Source organism: Neophocaena asiaeorientalis, unplaced genomic scaffold (assembly GCF_003031525.2).
Source record: "Neophocaena asiaeorientalis asiaeorientalis breed wild unplaced genomic scaffold, Neophocaena_asiaeorientalis_V1.1 scaffold271, whole genome shotgun sequence".
Taxonomy (NCBI): Eukaryota; Metazoa; Chordata; class Mammalia; order Artiodactyla; family Phocoenidae; genus Neophocaena; species Neophocaena asiaeorientalis.
This window is the reverse complement of record NW_020175318.1, coordinates 1,495,252-1,516,010: the sequence shown is the minus strand read 5'-3', so window position 1 is coordinate 1,516,010 and position 20,759 is coordinate 1,495,252. Positions and strand designations below refer to the sequence as shown.

The 20,759-nt window shown below is 40.6% G+C and overlaps 2 protein-coding genes and 1 non-coding gene across 4 annotated transcripts in view; 2 read left to right on the top strand and 1 right to left on the bottom strand.

Moving 5' to 3' along the window:
- WBP4 (WW domain binding protein 4) overlaps nt 1–8,525 on the bottom strand; it is a 32,397-nt gene extending 23,872 nt beyond the window's left edge. The window contains exons 1-6 of one of the 2 annotated variants that reach the window (XM_024765482.1): nt 8,373–8,525; nt 7,309–7,381; nt 7,043–7,151; nt 4,838–4,900; nt 4,625–4,748; nt 766–933 (exon numbers count right to left, since the gene is read on the bottom strand). In XM_024765482.1, the coding sequence (XP_024621250.1) occupies nt 766–933; nt 4,625–4,685 (229 nt within the window). In that variant the 5' untranslated portion in view covers nt 4,686–4,748; nt 4,838–4,900; nt 7,043–7,151; nt 7,309–7,381; nt 8,373–8,525. The remainder of the gene's footprint in view (nt 1–765; nt 934–4,624; nt 4,749–4,837; nt 4,901–7,042; nt 7,152–7,308; nt 7,382–8,372) is intronic. The other variant, XM_024765481.1, reaches the window with a different exon arrangement.
- A 582-nt stretch (nt 8,526–9,107) lies between these two features.
- ELF1 (E74 like ETS transcription factor 1) overlaps nt 9,108–20,759 on the top strand; it is a 103,902-nt gene continuing 92,250 nt past the window's right edge. The window contains exon 1 of the mRNA XM_024765476.1: nt 9,108–9,186. The gene's annotated coding sequence lies outside the window, so the exon portion shown is untranslated. The remainder of the gene's footprint in view (nt 9,187–20,759) is intronic.
- TRNAE-UUC (transfer RNA glutamic acid (anticodon UUC)) lies at nt 9,217–9,288 on the top strand. The gene has a single exon. It is a non-coding gene; the product is annotated as a tRNA-Glu (tRNA).

Sequence of the window (20,759 nt, the reverse complement as noted above, 5' to 3'; positions counted from 1 at the left end):
GCAGGGGAGAGTGAGAGATGGAATGAATGACTCCAAAGAGGAATAAGATGAAGAATGCAGGAATTAAAAACAAATATTGCTGAGAGCAAGAGTATATAAAGTAGGATGGTGAACAAAGGCAGCAAGGAATAGGCGCCAGAAGGGAGAAAAAATGTAATTAATAAATAATTTCTATGTAAATTTGAGAAAGACTTATAATTCCCAGCATACAATTATTTATGGTTCACTGCTGAACAACACGCACTTCACTTATGGCTCAGTGCAAACTCTCAGAGATTGTTACTATTAATATGTCGTCAAAAACTGACTGTGATTCTAGAGATCTTAATAATTCCCATAATACTGGTAGCCCAAGGTTTTCTTCGTGATTAACTCTCTAATCTCATTTCCTACCTTCCTGACCATTCTTACCTTTTCTTCTACCCATTCCTTTAATATATGTACCACCCACCCTTTCTACTTCTTGTTCTCTTCTTTCTCCTTGTGATCTCATACACTCCTAAAAGTTAAAATATTTACAAAGCTTTATTGAGAAAATATAAAGCTATAATTTATTTGTAAGGAACCCACTATTAAGTCTTTAATTATGACCTTGAGTCACTATGAGAAGGGTACCTTTTTAAAGGGCACATAATTTTTTTCCCAGTGGCAAAAACGTAAAGTTAGTCTTTCATTGTTTAAACGTTCCAATATTAACTGAAAGTCCTAACACAAAACAAACTGTCAGTTATCATTCTCTACTATTTTTATGCCTAAATGACTTACCTCCTGTGATAAGATCATAATAATAATGGTAACCCTCAGAGGTTATGCCTTCTACCCATCTGCCCTTTGAAGGGTCTTTTTTCTTTTTCTTCTTTTCTTTCTGCTGATTTGATGCAGAGGTGGCTGGCATAGTGCTGGTTACTGGTGACACGCTTGGATCTGAAATTTCTGAAGAAAGATGAGAGAAGGGTGAAGTAGCTGATGTAAATTTTTTTTCCTGTTATAAAACACTAATAATTTTATTCCAATTAAAAGCCTGACAAGATTCTTTTGGGAACTTGACACGTTATTGCAAAGCCTATTTAGAAAGCTAAATATGCAAGAATATAAGAATATCCTGGAGAATTGTAAAAAAGAAGTGATAAAGGGAATCTAGTCCTACTAGATATTAAAACATTCTGAAACTCTGATTAAAAAACCAATAGTGTAAAACTGATCCAGGAGTAGACAAACATATGACTGAAACACAATAGTACAGAAACAGTTCCAACTGCATATTTCTAGTATTTCTTATTAGAGAAAAAAAATAATTTAACAAACGATGTTGGACTGACTGGTTAATTATTTGGAAAAAGTAAATTTATTCTCCACTCCCTGCTCCTCCCATGTTTTTACATCAATATAAATTTCAGATCAAAGATATTTACAAAAAAACCAAAAAGTAAAATAATGTTAAATTTGAATGCACAGAAATTCAAATATTTGGTATGGCAAAAATAAAAACAACAAGAAAAACGTAAGACAAACAAATGATAAATCTTTACAACAAATATGACAGAGGATTAATGTTCCTAACAAAGATCCTTTACAAATCTAACATTCTAACACAAAAATGGGCAAAAAGTACAAAGGTACTTTAACACTTAACTTCACTAATATCCAAAGAAATGCAAATACATACAACTTTTTTTGCATTAGATCAATAATACTGAAAAGAATGAGCAATCCACAGTTAGTCAGTATGATCTATCGGATATTTACATGGGTATAAAAAATGGGTAGTTTTTATGGCTTTGCTTTTTTCCAAAGGAATAATTATTCCCAACATTAGTTAATAAAATAATTTTATTTCTAGAAAAAGTATAAATCAGCCCAACATTTGTGGAGACAGCTTGATTTCATCAGTCAATATACAAAATATATTTACACTTTAAATCTGCAATCTCACTTCTAGAAATTGAGCCTACAGAGATAAATGTGAAAACATGCCTACATAAGGGTGCTCACTGAAACATTCTTCCTAACAGTAAAAAACTCCAAGGAACCTAAATGTTAATCAGGAAGAGACTAGTTACATAAATTATGGCATTTTAATGGCATCCTATTATGGCATTTTATACCCTTTATTGAACACTTGTTACAAGTGGTCACAGTAATGAGCAATTCATACCATTATGTTACTTAATTTTAGCAAAAATCGAAAGTCGTATCACTAGCAAGAGGCTATTCTGGTTGACCCCAAAGCTTGTGTTTCTAAACACTCTGTAGCCACTAAAAATAATGTGTATCTTTAATTATTTAAAAGAAAAGACGTATTTGACATATCATTTAGGGAATAGATAAAACCACCCCCAACCAGACCACAGCATAAAATGTACAGTATAACTTTATTTAAAAAATTCTAAAGATGTCTGGAGAAATCTTAAAAGCAGCTAGTTTTAAAAACTCTTTTCTTTGCCTATACTGTTTCACTTTTAAAGGAATACATATTCTATTTAGAAAACAAGGCTATTAAAAACATTTGATAGGAAAAATCCAATTAAATATAAAACACTAAGATTTATTTGCTCATAGGGCAGCATAATAGAATCTCCCGATCTACCTAATTGATGAGATGAATTTTCAACTACGTCTTTAATTCTGCAGGAATGCCTACAATCCTTTTTCCCCTTAAAATGAACATAAAGCTTTAACTTTGTAGAAATACTACTACCCCCGCCTTTTAACTAATAATGTCAAGGATATTTTAAAAGTCTGGTCACGGACTTCCCCGGTGGTGCAGTGGTTAAGAATCCGCCTGCCAATGCAGGGGAGAGGGGTTTGATCCCTTGTCTGGGAAGATCCCACATGCCACGGAGCAACTAAGCCTGTGTGCCACAGCTACTGAGCCTACGCTCTCCAGCCCATGAGCCACAACTACTGAGCCCACATGCCACAACTACTGAAGCCCGTGAGCTCTAGGGCCCACATGTCACAACTACTGAGCCTGCGTGCTGCAATTACTGAAGCCCACGCTCTGCAACAAGAGGAGCCACCACAATAAGAAGTCCTTGCATTGTAACGAAGAGTAGCCCCCACTCGCCACAACCAGAGAAAGCCTGTGTGCAGCAACGAAGACCCAACGCATCCAAAAAAAAAAGTCTGGGCACAACTGTTCTTACGTGATGAGGGTAACGCCAATTAACTGGTTACTGTACTTAAAAAGTTAATCAAAAGCAGTTTTTGTTAGAAAGTAAAGAATACCGTTCCATGTTGACTACTGCAACCATTATGCAAGATCAACAACTGAGATCTGGTTTCAGGATGATGGATTTGTCATGGAAGAAATGCTTTATAGAAAATTACCAATTTAAAGTCTAAATTCAGTGACAAGATAGATATACTCCACTTAAATAATGCCTTTTATCTGGAAATGAGTTATCCTCACACCCTCAAATTATCTACCTTCTTGCTGGCAGGCATGTGGTAAAATGGGAGCCTTCATACACTGCTGGTGAGAATGTAAACTGGTTCAACCACAGAGGAAAAAAGTATGGAGGTTCTTCAGAAAATTAAAAAATAGGTTTACTATACCATCCACTAATTCACGTCTGGGTATATACCCAAAGGAAATGAGACTGGATTATGAAGAGATATATACTTATTGCAGCATTATCACAGCTAAGTTATTCATAGCTAAGATAGGAAACAGCCTAAATGCCCATCAACAGATAAGTGGATAAAAAAAGATGTGGCATGCATACACACACACACACACACACACACACAATTCAGCCATGAGAAGGGAGGATACCGTGCCATTTGCGACAACATGGATGAACCCTGAGCACATTATGCTAAGTGAAATAAGCCAGATACGGAAAGACAAATACTGTATGGTATCACCTATATGTGGAATCTAAAAAAGTCAAACTTGTAAAAGACAGAGCAAAATAGGGGATGGGGGAGTGGAGGGATCAGACTGATGTTGTTTAAGGGTACAAACTTGCAATGAATAGTAAGGAAGCCAGAAGTCTAATGAACAATATAATGAACATAGACAATGATATCATACTATAATTATGTAATAGGATAAATATTGCTACAATGGCAATCCATTACAATAAATGTATCAAAGTAACACACCAGGTTATATACATGTCCAATATATTCAATAAAAAAATTAAAAAGTAAAAAAAAATCTACCTTCTAGTAGTAAAGTCACTTAATTTGTCCACACAAGGTTAATTCATTATAATTCAATTACATAAATAAACATGATTCATAGTTTTGACCATATAGATAAAGTGAACGGGGGTTATAATGCAACGCCAATTTTTTAAATGAATAGATCCATTTAGCCAAATAATTAGAATACATAAAAACTCAAGTGTCTCGGAAATGAACCGCTGACCTACGATAGAGCGAGGACTAGGAAACCCCAAGAGTAACACAGTTGTTGTGAATGGAGGTACTGAAAGATGAAGATTTAAAAGCAAAACAAAAGTGCACAAGCAAAAGTCCCAGTCTCAATAGGGCTGTGATGTACAGGCAAAGCACTAAGAGTATACCGAGTGTACAACCTCTCTATGGAAACAATAAGAGCTCACTGAGCATGACCTCTGATGTTACTTTTAAAACATGCTGGCTCCTTTTTTACCTGACTCTAAGCCAAGCCTTTTCAAATCCTCTTGGTATGCTTTCAGGGCAGCTGCCTCCATTGCAGCAAACTCCTTTGATGCCTTTTCTTCTTCCTTTGCCTTATCCAGGCTTTTCTGTTTAATCTGAGCAAGACACATACAAAAGTGAAAGCTAGATAAAGGGCTGATATTTACATAGAGAAATTGGCAAAGAAAGAAACAAACTAGATTACCTCACTGATCCTCCTTGCCACATTTTCCTTATGATTCTTTCCTCTTTCATGAAATTCAATGCTCTTGAAGATAAAAAAAAAAGAAGATACAAAGGAAAACTACACATAATGTTCACAGCAAAGTAACAGTAAATATATGGAACATAACAAAATTGATTTACAATTGGCAGAAAAGATAAAAATAATTCTAATGCAAATTGGTCCTTTTTATCAAATGATGCTAAGGAACTAAACCACATTATTTATTATTATGCCCTCTAAGTTTCCTTTGGTGCTTAAAATAAACTATGATGACCATATTAATAGAGAAATATACAAGGTACCCTTGATGACTAATCTAGTGAATATGATTGTAAAGAGGACTCAAACAAGACATGAAGCCAAAGGAGGAGTGGAAAAAAAAATCTTAACTTCAAGAAACACCTCTCAACATAAAATGTCAAAACCGGCGAATCTCTAGAATTTGTACTGCTCTACTTGCCACATTAGGTAAAAGACACAGAGAATAAGCAATGATTCTTAGAACCTTATTCTTCCAAATTGTGAGAAAAGTAGATGTTAAAAAACTCCTCCTAAATTGTAAACAAATACTATTACTATGTGGTAATGGTACAAAATGTAAAACTTCTATGCAGGGCAACTTGGCACTATCTGTCAAAATTAGGCTGCTGTAATAGAGAACAAAGAAGCTCCTTATATACTGATGATGAAAGAGCTCCAGCATATGGTGTCCAGTTTAAAAAAAAAAACAACTGTGATGCACGGCAGTGTAAACAGCATGCTACCTTCTATGCGTGCTGGAATCAGAACCTGTATCTATATGCCTATAGAAACAATGGAAAATTTAAAAAGTGGTAACCTATGAGGAATGATGGTAAATGGATCGATGGGGACAGAGTCGGTGAGTGAATGCTATTACCTATTTAACAGCCAGAATGCTCCCTAAATTACAAATGTGTTGTTGTATGCAGTAAGAAATTTCTGGTAACTTTTCAAAATAAGTTTTGTCAGTCAATTCTTATCTAACACATTTCCTGATTATTCTAAAGTACTGCTGTGAATTCCTCTTTAAAGTGTGACTTCATAAAGCAAACATTCATCCTCTATTTTTCATATGTTCGTTTCCTAAAGTTGGTTATATTACACAAAGAATATTTAAGGCCTGTTCAAAAACAAATGAATTTTGTTTCTAAAGGTTAAATCAATGTATATTAGCAATTCAAGAAGATGAAGAAAGCCTATCCTAGAAGGAATTATTTACTCTGGATTGGTGGTCCCCAAACTTTTTGGCACGAGGGACTGTGGAAGACATTTTTTCCCTGGGGTGGGGGGTGGGGGGTGTTGGTTCAGGCGGTAATGTGAGTGGTGGGGAGCGGCTGTAAATACAGATGAAGCTTCACTTGCTCGCCCACCACTCACCTCCTGCTGTGCAGCCGGGATCCTAACAGGCCGTGGACCAGTACCACTAGAGGCCTGGGGGTGGGGGACTCCTGCTCTAGATCACTCAAAAACACTGAATTGCTTGGATACTTCCAGGGAAGAGACTATCAGTGATTTGTGTAGCTTTTAAAATTTGTGGCTTTTTTTTTCTTTTTTTTTCGGATGGCTAAGTCAAACAAAATAGTCAAGAACTTTAGCAACTATTCAAAAAGACAAAAAAAAAGCAAGACAAAACTGAACAGAAAAAATCCTTAAACTCTTTGCAGATAATAATAATAAATGTCTATCAAAGAAACATAACACTGTTAAAGATGGGGCTACTGTTCTTCTGTGCATCCCACTCTACCAAATAATAAGGATATGAATATACATTTAAAAGATACCCTACTGTTTATGTACTATGTACATAGAGTATGACATGCATGAGATGGGGAAAAAACCAAAAATCAATGGTGCTTTTTGTTTCATATCTTAAAAGCTGAATTTGGACTAAGACATACAGTAATAATGTGCTTAAAGGTTCCTATTTTCATATTCCATGACAAAGGTAACAATGTTCTTTCAAATTTAAGCATTTAGAGATATAAAGCTCTGCATCAAACATATTTAACTATCTCTAAAACAGAAAACATACAAGAAAAAGTACAATAATGTCGCTTCTTTCTACATATTAAGGGCTTTCTGCTTTTACTTTTCTTTGTATATGACATTACAAACAGCACCATCATAACGACATAGGTGTTTCATAAACATTAATGCGATTACCCACGCAATGTCCAGTTCCTTAATGTGACTGAAGGGCCACAGAGAAATAATTTGGCTTAGTACATAATCAAATTTGGGCTGATGAAAAAGAAGAAGGCTCACAGCTTTCCTACAAGGAATGAAAAGACAACAAAAATTGTTCGATGTTTTGAAAAATCAAGAGCAATGTATATGAAACTGTTTTGTAAGCTCTGAGTTTAGATCAAAAAGGAACATTTCACATGAATACAATATTATGAGAATCTTTAATAGAGAAATTATCATACAGGCCTATTGTCCGCTATCCAGCACTTGCAGTAATCACAGAATTTCTTTGGTTGGGACTTCCAGTAGTCTGCCCTGGAAAAGGAAAAACAAGTTTAAGTTTATTTACAATTTAAAAAGGTAAATTTTTGCATGATTTACAACTTCTTAAAAAGGCCAAAATATAAGCCTCTGCTACTGAATCTTGACTTGTTACACACAGCACTCTGCTTTATTATTTAGCTGACTGAAATCGGTCAACTGAAATTCTGTTGCCAGTAGAGTGGAAAAAGTCTGCAACGGATTTAAAACGCCCTTAAACAAAATAGCTTTTTAAAAAATGCCTCATTTGTTACTGTCATCAATGTGAAGAAATAAGGAACATCTTGGAGAAGATTACCTATTCTTTCCATTCCTTTCTGGAATTTTTGGAGATTACTGTTAATTGAAACATGAAGAAACTCAAAAGGTTCACTTTAAAACAAGTTATTTCTACCCAAAGAACAAAACATAAGACACCTCTGGTGGGAGGCCGTGGTTCCTCTGAGACTATCAGTTAATACAGTTTGTTCTTGAGCCTCATGGCAAAAGAGAGTTAGAAAAGCCAAAGGATCCCTCGGCCGGCAAGACCAAAAAATAAAAAATAAATTCATAGGCTAACCAAGGCTGGCCGCTTCTAGTAGGCGGAGGAGGCAGCGGTGGCCGCAGCCCAACCCTACAATTTCACAATACCCCACGGTTCAAGCGCTACAGAAACCAGAAGGATGCTCTCGGCCCCCAACCGTGTAGGTGGCGGGAGCGCTCCGTCGCTTTGCGGCGGCCGTCCAACCTCCAGGGGCCGCCAGCCTCCCTCCCAGAGCCCGTGCTCCAGGTCCCCAGGGCGCTCTTCGGGGTAGCATCCCCACCCCGCCCAGAAAACCGGCCCCGCCTGTCCGCTGCCGACCCCGAGCGAGTTAAAGGAGCGTCCGTCACGCCCCCCGGCCGAGGGCGGGGGGAGAGGGGTGGTGGCGGAGCGAGAGACCCGGAGGGGGAAAGGGCCGCCCAGAGAAACAAGACCTCGTTGTTTAGAGCCTGAGACACGACTCACATGACAGGACCAGCCGCTCCGCGGGTCGCTCCGGGCCCGGCTGAGGCTCGCGTTCCCCACGCGGGGCGAGTCGGAGCCCAGCTCACCGCGAGGCCCACCGCAGCCTCCAAGCCCGGACACCTCCCTTCTTCCCTCGGACCAGTGTTCCACGGTTCCCAACTACGGGTGCCCAGACGACTCAATCCGCGTTCGAAATTTCCTCTCCTTCCCCTCCCCCTCCAGGGGCGGTACTCCCGGCTCCGGAGAGGTGGGGTTGCTATAAACGGGTTGAGGTCACGGAGAAGGGGCGAAAGCGCGACGGGACCTGAGCTGAGGGACGGGAAGCTCAAGCCTCACGTCCCCGCGTCATCCCGCCTTCTCTTTTTTTCCCTGAGATCCAGAACCTCCACCCTTCTTCTAGGCTCGCTGGCTCGTGGCCGAGGAGCTCGCGCGCCGCCTCCGCCCCGAACGCAAACAGCTGTTCCCAGAGACGTCGCTGCCCTCAACTTTGCCAACTAGTCCGCACGCACTTTGACCAGCAGAGCAGCCCGGACCTGTAGGCTGGGGGCCGTTGGCGGAGTTAAAAAAAAAAGAGGTGAAACAGCTGGTTTCGGAGCCGAGAGTCGCTTGGTTCGGCCTTGCCTCAGAACTTTCCTGAGGCGGCGGAGCGACCCAACCCCGCCCCCCGGACGCCCGCGCGCTCGGGTCGGGCGCGTTCCCTGGCTCGCGAGCGCGTGGGCAGCTGCGGTAGCGACTCGGGTGGCGCAGAGGCGGCGGCGGCTGGAGTGGCGGTGGGCGGTGGAGCTGGGGAAGCGGCGGCGTTTGCGCTTGTCAGGTGAGTCACCGCAGCTTTTTCAGCAGCACTTCCCATATGGTCTAGCGGTTAGGATTCCTGGTTTTCACCCAGGCGGCCCGGGTTCGACTCCCGGTATGGGAACGCTGTATTTCTTTTTAGAAGTGGACAGGGGGGACTAACTCATTTTTATTTCCAGTGGCTCTGGCTCTTTTTTCCTGCCCCCTACCCCAGGTGATTTCGTGGAAAACGCGCGTTCGAGTAGTTGTTAGTGACGCCGTGAACTGGGCTGCGGCTTTGGGAGACACGAGTGCCGCGCCGGGCGGGCTGGAGGAGCGAGTGTACTCAGGGTTCCTCTGCTCCTGCCGGAGGCTGGCGGGGCTGAGCGGCGGGGAAGGAGTTTCACTTTCCCCGGGGCCGCCCTCCCGCCCCTCCGGCCCCCGGCCGTCCCTTTCCAAGCGCTCGGGAGGTGATGATTAACTCTGGCCTCGCCTTATCTGTCCCCAGTGCCCCCCTCGGGCCCACACCCTCCTCCTCGGCCGGCCCCTTCTGACGGTCCCAAGCGAAGCGGGGCGTGTTGCCCCCTGCCCTCGGCGCCCGGGAGCCCGCGCCCGGCTTGGAGCCCCGTTGTCTCGGCCGGGTGTTGACTAGAAACACCCCCGACACAAAGCAGCCCCCTGGCGGGGGAGGGGGGGCGCGGGGAGGCGCCGAGGGCTGTCCGGAGATCCTCGGTGCCCGCGGGTACGCTCTCCTGACCGCGCAGTTGCCCGCGGCAGCCGGATTGGCCGCGTGTCCACCCCGGGCTCCCGCGGCGCCCGAGCCCCGCCCCGAGGCCGGCCTGCGAGGTCATCCCAACTTGACATCGGGGGCGCCGGCCGTAGTTCTCAGAAAGTACCCCAGACTCCGGAGCCACAGACTTGAGTGTTTCTGCTCGGGAAGGCCTCTGGGGAAGGGCGTCCGTCCCGTTCTCCGCCCACGTCCGCCCCCCCCCCCCAAAAAAAAACCACACACACGCTGTGGAGAAGAAAAATACCACTAGGATGAGATGTCTTTAAAGAAGAAATGTGACTTTCCAAAAGGGTCTAACGTTTTGAGCGCCGCGGATAGAAAATCCTGGGGTGGAGGTGGGGCTTGGAAGAGAGAAAATTGGCCGGAGACTGGGGAGGGGATGTTATAACAAAGTTTCACTGTATTTTTAAATATAGAAGCCCTGTGTTTATTACAAAGAAGGGGCAGCTGTGTCAGCAGCATGTGAGCTGTAAATGAAACAAAAGCGTTATCTTAAATGCAAGCTGAAATTAGAAAATGGGGTGAGCTCTGATGTTTAGTCTGTTGGGCCTCCGGGAACAAATGAAGGAGGAAAAAGTGGCTCTTAGGGACGGGTCTCTGGTCAGTGCCGTTACGCAGAGCAGAAGGATTAGTTGTTAGTATGGGCCTTCCCAAACTGTGTTTGATAGTTTTAACTGCACGGTGAATTTTGAAATAATCTGTTAATGTGGACAGTATGATTAAGGATGAATTACTTTCACATTGTAAATAAACTTCCCCAACTGAAAATGTTTTAGATCATCTTCATTAGTTCAAATATTTGAACGTTTTCTCTACACCAAGCATCATCAGATAGTCTTGGAAGTTAACTGATGTTCAGGTTCTTCATGTTAGGAGGTTTTGGAGAGAATCCTGAATGGAGTCATATTTTGGCCCTTTTGATTAGCTGTATGACCTTGTGGTAGATCTTTCACCTTCTCTGTGCTCTGGGTTTAGAGCCATAAATTCTTGATGATACATACCACTCACAAACTTGAGAGTTAAAAGAATTGTTGAGCAATTCTTGTGTCGGTAATAAGAGTGAAAAAGTTTCATTTACATAGAGGATTGGGTCATTGTTCAGAAACCATTTACTAAAGAATTAGGCCTGAGTGTGGAAGGAAGGAAAGATCCTTCTGCCTTAATTGCCTCCAGAAGAGCTTCAATCTTGACCTCGCATTTTGTGACGACTTGGTATCAAATTGTGCTATAATGGATGTGATTTTCAACTGAGCACCCGGTATAATTGCAAATAGCTTTATATATATTTGAGGGTATGCTGAGAGGAGTAGTTTGGTGACAATATATCTGTCCGAGACATAGACTTATATATTGTTGTGTACCAGGCACAGTTGGCTAGGGCAGCATCTGAGTTGCAGAATTCCTTCAAGAGCACATAGGTGAGAAGTCACTTCTACTCAGGGAAGAGGACTAGAGACCAGACAAGGAAGGGAGAGTGTTTGCCCTGGACCTTGAAGAACGGGTTGGATTTCTCCTTGTGGGGAATGTGTATCAGAAAGCTGAGGTTGGGGCAACAAGTGTGAGGCTGGCTAGTAGCCTGGCAGGGTGGGAGCACACAGTGCCTGGAGGGAGAGCCATGGGAGTCAAGTTGGGATGGTAAAAAGGGAATTTTAACTGGATAAATTTTGACTAGGTAACAAGTTGTTTTATGGCATTTATGTCACTAGACTTTTTTAAACATTTTGCGTCTCTTTGAAGAAACTAAATATAGCATAATATGTGAAAAATTCTTTTTTTTTATGAGTCAAACAATATAGAAACATGTAGAATATTTTGTGCCCATGGGTTTTATTTTAGCAATTAGATATTAATTTTTAACCAATGGAGTGGAGAAAATCAATTAACATTTGAAAGAATGAAATCTAGGTTTAGATTATGAGAATGATATGCAACTATATTCTTACTGGAAATAGTCTAAGACAGAGCTGCTAGTTACTGTCGGTGAAGCATACACCTTAAATTGGTCAGGACTAGGTGATAACTTTGTAAGGATTCATTCATACGCTTGTGCCTTGCTTCCAAAACACCATTGGTAGTCATGTTTTACATGTTCTCTCTTGAGCCACAAAATAAAGTGATACTAAATGAGTGGTGTGGATTACCCAAATAGTCTCTTTACTATTTGTTACTATTAGGTGCAGCTAGAAGATGTACGACAGTTCAGTAAACGTTTGCATAGATGAACACCTGTACGTAAAGAAATATAAGGGTTGGGAAAATGACGATGGCATTTTAAAATCCAAAGACTTTACCGTGGTCTCTGAGCCTAACATTGTCTAGCCTCTACTTGGGTCCTCAACGCCACCTCCTCCCTCCTCTCCCTTTTCATTGTACTTTAGCTGCACTGGCTTCTTGCTTTTTGTTCCTTGAATGTGCCATACTTGTTCTTTTCTCAGTCTTATGTCTTGCTGTTTCCACTGCCTGCAGTGTTCCCCCTCCAGCTTTGCACATCTCACTCCTGTCAGCGTTACCTTATCAGAGAGGCCTTTCTGTCTACCATCACTAGAGACTCCCTTTTCTGGTTACTGTCTGGTTACTTTATGCTGCTTTATTTTCTTCTTTTGCTTATCTGAAATAAACATGTTTGTTCCTGTCTATTTCTTGTCTTATTCTACTAGAATATAAGTTCCGTGAGAGTAAGGATACTGTGTAGTGAGATCACTCTTGTTCTGTAAGAGTCAAACAGTAATGAAGAAGTTGGTACGGTCATAGGTTGCTGGGGGAAATGTAAAATGGTGCAGCCACTTTGGGAAACTGTTTGGCAGTTCTCTCAAAATGTTAAACATAGAGTTGCCATGTGACCCAGCAGTTCCACTCCTAGGTGTATACCCAAGACAGATGAAAACATGTCCATGCAAGAACTTGTACACAATTGTTTATAGCAGCATTCATAAGCAGAAAGTGACAGATAACCCTAATGTCTGTCAACTGAGGAATGAATGAATAGAATGCAGTGTACCCATACAATCAAATATTTTTTGGCAATAAAAAGGGATGAAGTACTGATATATACCACAGCATGGATCAATCTCAAGAACATTATGCTAAACAAAAGAAGCCAGGTTCAAAAGACCACATTTTGTATGAGTCCATTTATATGAAACGCCCAGAATAGACAAATCTGTAGAGAAAGAGGATGGATTATGGTTGCCTAGGATTGGCCGGGGTGGGGGAGGACGACACGGGGGATGGGAAGTGATTGCTAATGTAGGTACAAGGTTTCTTTTTAGGGTGATTAAAGTGTCCTAAAATTACATTATGATGATTGTTGCACAACTCTGTAAATATATTAAAAAACATTGAGTTCTACTCTTTGTGTGGGTGAACTTCATGGTATGTAAATTATATCTCAACAAAACTGTTAAAAAAAGATCGAGGCAATCAAAAGATATAGAATATTTGGTCTACATTTTACGTTTATCATTTGGATATTAAATATTTTAAAATAATAATGGAATGATTTAACACTGCAACTCTAGCTCCTAGATAGTCCAGGAATGTAGCAAGAGCTCAGTAAATAACAGACAAAGGAGGTTGAAGTATACAGATAATTATGATACAGTGCATAGTGTGATAAATGCTTAGAGGAGACTAAGCCAAGGGTTACAAGGGTTTGAAGGTCTCTAAAATGTCACATCTGGGTTTGTGTGAAGAGAACGGGGAAAGGCCTCTAGGAGGCAGCATTTGAGATTGGCTTGGAAGGCTGCTTATGCTTTGCTGGTGGAGATGATTGAGCGGGAGACAAGGCTATACATAAGAAGGAAGCAAGCAGGAACAGAGGTCCCTAAACAGTTGCTAACACATTTTGGCTGGGCTGAGAGTACAAATAGTATAGGAATGGACCAGTAGTAGTAGTAGTAGTATAGTAGTATAGTGTAAGAGTGCAAGAATAGGCTACGGTCTGTAGCAATGTCAGTGCTGGCAGAGCTCCTCTGATGTCTTTTTATCATCCCTCCCAACCCCTAGTGTGCTTCTGATGGCTCATACTTGGGAAGAGTTGTATCCCTTGCTGGCAGAGAGCTGGAAGTACCTGGGGGTTTATCCCCCTTCCCCTAATAGCTCTTAACCCGAGACTGTCCTGTCAGGAGAATATCTTTGGAGCAGGGACTTTGACTTTTCCCCCCGTTCTGTATCATCAGCACTTGGGGCAGTGCTTGGCACTTGTTGACCATTCAGAAAATATTTGAATGAATGAATGAATGAATGAAAACCAGGAAGTTGCAAGGTATATTCAAAGTGAAGTTTATTTCCTAAATCCCCTTGACTCTTGCAGAGCACTTAGGAGATTTTGGAAGGTTCTGATTGTGAAGGTCCTTGAGTTTTGGAGTAAGGAGTTTACTTAGCTAAAAGAAGGAATTTCTGGTAATATGATACGTGTTTTAATGAAATTAATTTGGCAGTAGTGTGCAGGATGAACTGGGGGATGGAAGGGTTGTGTCTGTGGTGTCCACACTGACCAAGGTTGGGGGGTCTTCTGCAGTACAGTAATAATCTAACAACTCTCCTTGCCTCTAGTGTCTCCCTAAATAGGGTGGCGGCAAAAGAATATAAAGGGTTAAATAGAAGAGGTGCATGGAAGGAAAAATTTAAGATGTCAGGAGTATAAATACTCCTCAAAGAAATAGGGAAGTTAGGAAGCATAGATTTTTTTTGGAAAGGACAATTTTTGCGATTGTTGGCCAGACAGTAAATTATTATTGTCCACCAGTGTGTGTGTGTGTGTGTGTGTGTGTGTGTGTCTGTCTGTCTGTTTGATCACTGAAATTGTACCTTGAATTCAGAGACAAAATTAAGACTGTGAGACTGCCACCCTGTGGACAATATAACTTAGAACTGAAATCCTCAAAAATTATAATAAAACTTGATCCACTTGAAATTAACTATTATAGAACTGATTATGGTTCTTCCATATTGGTATATGTGGTTATGCTCATTAAATAGAAAGTTGAAATTAGTTTTTTTTCTGAACTTTTTCTGGGGCTTTTAAATAAACGGAATTTAAATGAAATCAGTAGCTTTAAAACGTTGCAAAGAAAATCAGGAATGCCTTTTAGATGGCATACTTCTTTCTCTAGAAATTTCTTATCAAAGAGTGTGTTTTTTAAAACATGGTGGCATGTATGCCTGTTGTAAGGTGGTACCTTTTTCTTGTACTTTTTATCCTATTTTATACATATGTCCTTGAGAGTTATATTTCTTGAAAAATATGTGAGGACTTCCCTGGTGGCACAGTGGTTAAGAATCGCCAGCCAATGCAGGAGACATGGGTTCGAGCCCTGGTCCTGGAAGATCCCACGTGCTGTGGAGCAACTAAGCCCATGCACCACAACTACTGAGCCTGTGCTCTAGAGCCCGCGAGCCACAACTACTGAGCCCGCATGCCGCAACTACTGAAGCCCATGACCCTAGAGCCTGCGCTCCGCAACAGGAGAAGCCACCACAATGAGAAGCCCATGCACCGCAACAAAGAGTAGCTCCCACTCACCGTAACTAGAGAAAGCCCGCGCGCAGCAACGAAGATGCAACGCAGCCAAAAAAAAAAAATAATAATAAAAACACTTGTTTTGAAGAAAATAAATATTTAAAAAAGAGAAAAATATGTGAAAGTGTACCACATCATTTTTTTCCTCCTAAGTGAAAGTGGCTTTCCCTTCCCATTTTTATAGAGTAGGATTCTATTGTTAGAAATTCGCCATGCTTTGAAGAATTGCCTTCATTGTATTTTTGTAAATAACTTGGCTTTTATTACAGGTTATTTATTTAGAAGGGCAGTCTGCTCACAAATTAAACTGGTAAACTAGCTTGAATCAAAATGAAATTGTGGGTGTGAAAAAATTGTTTGCTCTCTGCAACTCAGGAAATGGTTTTGTCTAGAACTCTGCAGAATAAAACTTTCCCAGCAGATGAGCTGCTTACAGCCTAATGTTGTAAATGGCTTACACGCTTGTTTTCCCTGAGGAGTCTGGAGGGGTGGGGTCGCCATTTAGCGCTGGAAGTTTGTGTTAGCGGTAAAGCAGAAGTGGGCTGAAGCCCCATTCTGAGATCACAGTCATGCATCCTTTTTGAATGTGATATCCAGGATGAGGAAGAGAACGAATGGCGCATCTACTGAACCCCTACCCCCTTCACTTTAGGGACCTTATGTTTTGGTCGTGGAGAGATTTTCAAATATAATGTTAATGGTTTAAAATATTCAAATATTTCTGAGTTATTTTTCTCAAAAGTGTAGCATGACAAATGTGATAATAGACTTTCAATATTAGGTTTTGTTTAACCTTTTCAAAGTAAATAGATGAGATTGTGACTTTTCTGAACTATTTTTTCCTACATTTATATCTTATATTCCACAGTTGATGTATACTGTGTGATTTGAAGTAGACTATTAATGGTGAAAATGCAAATGCTTATCTAGGTCTGCAAGGTACATTGCCATGTAAAAAACAGTATTATTTAGGTACTGTTTAAGGAAAGTAACTTTCAAAATACTTCATGGTCTATTTGCTCCTTTCCTAAGTATTGGGACAAAGAGCCAGTAAAATTAGAGGTATATTTCTGTTTTCTAACCTTCTTTAATGGTTTAACTATCATATCATTTTTAAAACTATGGAATTGAACTTATATAAAGACATTTTTAGCTTAATATTTAGCCTGCACTTAAACTTTGTTATCACGTGGTATCTGCCTTTTTAATGCTAGAATGGTGATTCTTTTAGGATTAATGGTAGTTAGTGTTCCCTTTTACTTTCCAAGCATGGGTTCATTTTCATAACTAAGTATAAAACATTTTGTTCTTTGAAAAATAATTCCAGCATAGATGACTTGAATTTTGATAATAACAATAACAACTGTCTCATGAGTTTTGTGTGTCTGTTGGGTGTGTGTTTACAAATCTTAATAGGTCTTTTATTTTAGAATGCAAACTATTCACTATTAAATAAATAACTTTGATTTGAACCTTTTTTTTTTTTTTTTTGCTTTATTTTAGATGTCTAGGGAGGTACTTAGCCTAGTGACTTCTAGATCCAGAGGGTCTTCTAGATAGTCTTAAATATTGTAGTTTAATCTTTTAATTTAAAGTTTCTTTTGGGTTCAAAATCCCAAGATCAGGATACATTTCCAATTTAGGATGTGTTGATATATTGCTTTGTGTGAAGCTTTTTATCTGTTTCCAGATTTAATTAAAGACTTAATTCAAGTTTTCAAGGTTGTAATGGGATTTGTTTTGCCCCATCTGTGCTTATCACTGATACCTTCCTATGCCAAGGGACCCAGTGACCCTATTACCTGGGAAGGATGGGGCCCTGCCACTGAGTCATCCCCTGAATAGGGCAGGCACTGACCCAGTCGCAGAGCTGAAGTGGAAAGGAAGAGTATGACGGGAAGGGTCTGTCCCAGAAAACAGGTGGCAGGTAGGGGGAGGGGAAGTATCCTGATGGAAGGCCGAACATAGGCTTAAGGAATTCAAAACTTCTTGCAGGCAGTTGGCATCAGGAAATTTCAGATATGAGAGGGAATGCCTTTGCATTATTTATTCTCCCTGTTTTTTTTGCCCTTTCACATGAACCACAATTGTTTTTTAATTAACTGATTTATTTTTTTGGCTGCGTTAGGCCTTCGTTGCTGTGCGTGGGTTTTCTCTAGTTGCGGCGAGTGGGGACTACTCTTTGTTGCGGTGCACGGGCTTCTCATTGCAGTGGCTTCTCTTGTCACGGAGCACGGGCTCTAGGCTTGCGGGCTTCAGTAGTTGCAGCACGTGAGCTCAGTAGTTGTGGCTCGCGGGCTCTAGAGCACAGGCTCAGTAGTTGTGGCGCACAGGCTTAGTTGCTCTGCGGCATGTGGGATCTTCGCGGGAGAGGGATCGAACCCATGTCCCCTGCATTGACAGGTGGATTCTTAACCACTGCGCCACCAGGGAAGTCCCCTGAACCACAGTTTTATTGTCCCTTAAATCCTGCTTTGAAAGACTGTTTCTTCTTTTCTATTTTCAATACCTTCTAGAATTGTCTTTTGCTACTTCATGGAGCATATTTTAAGAGGGCTTTTTACAAGTTTGTAGGAAAAAGAAAGCACATAAAGTTTATATAAAAGTAAATCTGCCACCTCACGCTCATTAGGATAGCTACTATCAAAAAAACCCAAAAAACAAAAAACCAAATAACAAGAGTTGGTGAGGATTTGAGGAAATTAGAGCCCTTGTGTTCTGTTCATAGGAATGTAAAATGGTACAACCACTATGGAAAACAGTTTGGTGGTTCTTCGGAAAATTAGAAAAAGAATTACCAAATGATCCAGCAATTCTATTTCTAGCTATATACCCCAAAGAATTAAAAGCAGTCTCAAACAGATGCTGTACACCCATGTTCTTAGTAGCATTATTTACAGTAGCGAAAAGGTGGAAGTAACCTAAGTGTCCATAAGTGGGTAAATGGATAAACAAAATGTGGCATACACTTACATGGGAATATTTTTCAGCCTTAAAGAGGAGGGAAATTCCGACACATGCTACGACATGAATGAACTTGGAGAACATTATGCTAAGTGAAATAAACCAGTCACAAAAAGACAAATACTGCCATGATTCCACTTACATGTAGTAACTAGAGTAGTCAGAATCATAGAGACAGCAGTAGAATGTTGATTGCCAGGAACTGGGGAGAGGAGGAATAGGGAGTCATTTAATGGATACAGAGTTTCAGTTTTGCAAGATAAAATGAATTCTGGAGATTGGTTGCAAAACAATATGAATGTACTTGTTACTACTAAACTGTACACTTCAGTGGTTAATTTTACCATAATTTTTTAAAAGGAAAATTTGTATTTGGATATGCAAATTGTAAGAGAGTAAAAAGCATCTGTAAGGAGATTGAAGTTACTTGATTTGGTCAATATTTAGATGCTTGGGATGTAACAACGAAAAAATCAGACAAGATCCTCATGAAGCCTACCTCTTAGTGGGAAAGATAGACATTGATTGAACAAGTAAAAAGTGTGTTTGAGTGTTACATGCAGAACAGGGAGACAACTAACGAGTAGGTGGGAAGGCGGCTGTAGTGAAAAGGCTTCCCTAAGGAAATGACATTGAAGTGGGATTTGAAGGATGGGTAAGCACTGGCTAGGAGAAAGAGAGGGATGGAAAGTGATGGGAGGCTGAGGGAGTAGCATTATGGAAATGCTCCAGAGCAGGAAAGAAAGGGTATTATGCTTTGGAAAATGGAAGAAGGTGCTGAGGGCTTAATGTGAAATGTGATGGGAGATGAGGATGGCAAGTATCAGACCATATAAGGCATTGTAGGTCATGTTAAGGATTTTGAGTTTTACCTTAAACAGAGTGGTTAGACATTGCTGTGTTTCAAGCCAGGGAGTATGGAGGTGAAATGGAGTGGAAGTAAGAAAAAAAAATGTGTCTTTTTATACAGTGTACCCTTTAAATGTAAATTACCTCCTTAATCTGGTGCTTGAATGTCAGAAGGAAAAGTGGTTCAGTTACGTTTATTCAGATGATATATTGGTTGCCAGTGTGGCCTGTTAATGTGGTAAGATGTACTTAAAGGGTGAATTTAAGGGAATTGTCAAGGGTAATTGAGTAGAGGCGATTTTTACCTTTATATTCTGACTTGTTAGTTGAAACCGTAGAAATGGATGAGTTTGCCAAAGGGAGAGTCTGGAGTGAAAAGAGGCTTTTCAACGGAACCTTTAGGACATCCAGTGTTCAGTCATGAGATAGAGGAAGTGGGGCAGAGAAAGCTGAGGAAGAGTAGTGCAGCATTGTGGGAAAACCAGGAATGAGGCTTATGAGTCTAACAAAACAAGCTCTGAAAGTGTTAATTGGGTTTAGCCCAGTGTGGTCATTGACCTTAGTTAGAAGAGATTTAGTGGCATAGTACAGGCAGGATTAGATTAGATAGACGAGAATGAGTCAAAGAATGGGTGGGAAATGAAGAAATGGAGTATAGACAAATCTTTTGAGGAAGGTTGGCTGTGAAGGGAGTGAGAAAGGGTGGTAGAAGGGATTGAGGTGTATGTGACGGTTGGGGTGTCAAATAACGGAAGCTTTTTTTTTTAAAGAAAAGCTTGAATTAAAATAAAAATCTTCTTTAGATCTGTGAAATATTTGAAAAATGTATTACACACGTTGCTGATTCCCTAAATAGGATCTACTGAATACAGATGTGAACCCATTGACTTAATCTAGATATGGTATTGTGGGACTGTGTACACACAGGTGCAGTCAGACCTGCCTGGTGAGGTACAAAGGTCTGTTTGTCACTATACTAATTTCTGGTCATCTGGGCAGTAAATATTGCAGAATCCTGGGTTCACTTAAGACCAGCTAATTTGAGTCTTTGGTGTAGGACTCAGAAGTGTATGTGTGTGTGTGTCTTTAGATGATTCTTATGCATCTGTTCTGTGGACTGTCTTTGGAGAATCATCCCAAGAATGTTTTACTTTGAAGTCTTCTGAATCCTTTTTTTAAAAAAAAAAACATTTATTTATTTCTTTGTTTATTTTGACTGCACCGGGTCTTAGTTGAGGCATGCAGGATCTTAGTTGCGGCATGCCTGTGGGATCTAGCTCCCTGACCAGGGATCGAACCGGGTCCCCTGCATTGGGAAGGTGAAGTCTTACCCACTGGACCACCAGGGAAGTCCCTGAATGCTTTTTAATAGCTCTATCGTAAGGATTAAATGAGGTATGTATGTCAAGCACTTAGCAAGGAAAGATTTTCATAATTTTGTCTGCCTGTATGATTTGAGTAGTGGTAAAGTGTTTTTGTTTTTTAGCATGAA